The sequence below is a fragment of the Penaeus chinensis genome, chromosome 31 (assembly GCF_019202785.1).
Source record: "Penaeus chinensis breed Huanghai No. 1 chromosome 31, ASM1920278v2, whole genome shotgun sequence".
Taxonomy (NCBI): domain Eukaryota; kingdom Metazoa; phylum Arthropoda; class Malacostraca; order Decapoda; family Penaeidae; genus Penaeus; species Penaeus chinensis.
In genome coordinates, this window is record NC_061849.1 from 12127762 (window position 1) to 12130261 (window position 2500).

Consider the following 2500-nt stretch of genomic DNA (forward strand, 5'->3'; position numbering starts at 1 on the left):
GAGAGAGAGAGAGAGAGAGAGAGAGAGAGAGAGAGAGAGAGAGAGAGAGAGAGAGAGACAGAGAGAGAGAGAGAGAGAGAGAGAGAGAGAGAGAGAGAGAGAGAGAGAGAGAGAGAGAGAGAGAGAAGAGAAAGAGAGAGAGAGAGAGAGAGAGAGAGAGAGAGAAGAGAGAGAGAGAAGAGACAGAGAGAGAAGGAGAGAGACAGAGAGAGAGAGAGAGAGAGAGAGAGAGAGAGAGAGAGAGAGAGAGAGAGAGAGAGAGAGAGAGAGAGAGAGAGAGAGAGAGAGAGAGAGAGAGAGAGAGGACAGAGAGAATATGTTTAGATAAATGGTATGGGAAGGATAGATGAAGATAGACATAGATAGATAGACTGAAAGAAAAAACAGGCTAATATCCAAGGGAAAATGATAAATATCTCCCAACCCACAAACCAAGGCTACAGTTAGAACTGCTACAAAAAATCTTCACATAATTTCACATTTTATTTTAATATGAGAAAACATCATAAATTATATGGAATCCATTGATTAACAATCACTAAAACTCTGTGTGATCAGCACAGGCCTGCTGAATTCAACAATTTACATTTTAACATTCCTTACTTGTAAATATTTTTTTTCTGTACCTGCAGTACATTCTAACTCTGGAGTAAACAAATAAAGGACAGTGATTTTGTGTTGGTAATAACAGCTATTTTTCCTCAGTTTAAGCACCTCTTCACAGATTATAGAGAACACAAAGAAAGGATCCTTGCCATCCAGTTGACTTTAATTAATCACTCATTTATACATATTAAATGGCCTTCATTTTCTCAATAACTGCTTTTCTCATGCAACACTAAGGAACAGGTATTTTTCTGGAGGATAATTACAAATTTTCAATTCCAAAAGATATACAATAATAACTACATTACTATACATATTATCTGACAAGAGACAAATCAAGGGCACTTCATCTTTTACACTCTGTTCCAAAACAACTTTGGCTTTCCCTTTTTCTTGCAGAGCTAGTCTTTACAAAAACAGACGGACATATGCACATTGGAAATAATCAATCCTCACATTTCATACCCTGTATGCTTCAATAGATTTGAACCTCTGAAACCTTTGAAACCTTCTTTAATTTCTTCTGAAATAACCTTTTTTTCTCTTGGTTTCCTTTTCCCTCCACTGTTCCCTGGATTATGGAAAGGTTTCCCACTATCTGGACTATTGTTGAAGGGTTTCGGTGTTGGATTTCCAGAAAACATATTATTTGGCCCAGTGTTCCTGATATTCTGCGTTGGATTTCCGGGAAAGCATGTTAAAATTTGGCCCAGTGTTCCTGATATTCTGCGTTGGATTTCTGGGAAGCATGTTAAAATTTGGCCCAGTGTTTCTAATATTCTGCATTAGATTTCTTGAAAACATTTGATTATTTTGTCCAATGTTCCACATATTCTGCATCAGATTGTTGAAGAACATTTGATTATTTGGACCAAAAATGTTCCACATATTAGGCATCAGATTTCTGAGAGTGGCACACACACACATCTGATTATTTGGCCCAGTGTTCATGGTATTCTGCATCTGATTTTGGCAACTCGTTTGATTATCTGGCCCACTGTTCCCAGGAGCTGTTTGCTTGTTATCCCCGGTGTGATTATTTTTTGTCTGACCAGTTTTGATTTGCTCTTGCATCTCATTGCTACCTGAAACCTTGCTATCTCTTTCTTTTGTTATCCGCTTGAATTTCCGTTCTGTGGCATTCATCTTCTTTATTAACTTCCGCACATTTGCTTTTTTTCTTTTGATCTCTTCAGCAAAGGACACTGGGTCTTTTGTAACTGCATCAGAGACAGCAAGGTCTACAAAGTCCAGCTCTAGTCATCTTTTCTTTCCATCTGACTTATCTTCAGAATTATTGGTCTCTTCACTCTCTGCTCCCTCCTTTTTGCCTTCTCCTGCTGTGCTTGAATGACCCTTTTCCTCTGCACTCAGAGCATCTGAAGGAGAGTTCTCATCTTTGTCTGCATGTCTCTTTTGTTTCTTCTTCTTTCCCTTCTTCCTTTTTGGTGCAGATTCCTCCTCTTGGAAAGTTTCTTCTCCAATTTTGGCCTCTTCCACATCTGAGCAGTCTTGAGGCGTGACTTTGGGCATTTCAACTGAAGGTTCAGTACAATTTTCTTCTTGAATTTCTTCTTGGCATAAGCCTTTCTTCTTTTTCTTCTTCTTTTTCTTTTCACTGGATTCTGGTTCAGTAACACTGCTTTCTGCATTATTTCCATCAATTTCATCTAACTTCCTCTTCTTTTTCTTCTTTGTTTTTTCTGTTTCATTGCCAGCATCTTTCACTCCGTTAATTTCTTCTTCATTTTTTTGTTCCTCATCTGGCTTCTGAACATCCACATTTTCGGATTCTCTTTCACAACTGTTTTCTGTGGGTAACTCCTCTGTACTTTTATCTTTACTTTTCTTCTTTTTGTTTTTCTTCTTCTTTTCACTGTTAACACCAATTTCA

General features: G+C 37.9%; 1 protein-coding gene across 1 annotated transcript in view; it reads right to left on the bottom strand.

Moving 5' to 3' along the window:
- Window positions 1–469: 469 nt before the first annotated feature.
- LOC125041918 (PIN2/TERF1-interacting telomerase inhibitor 1-like) overlaps window positions 470–2500 on the bottom strand; it is a 10330-nt gene continuing 8299 nt past the window's right edge. Inside the window, exon 5 of the mRNA XM_047637318.1 lies at window positions 470–2500. This exon is cut by the window's right edge and continues 671 nt beyond it. Within this exon, the coding sequence (XP_047493274.1) occupies window positions 1867–2500 (634 nt within the window). The 3' untranslated portion in view covers window positions 470–1866.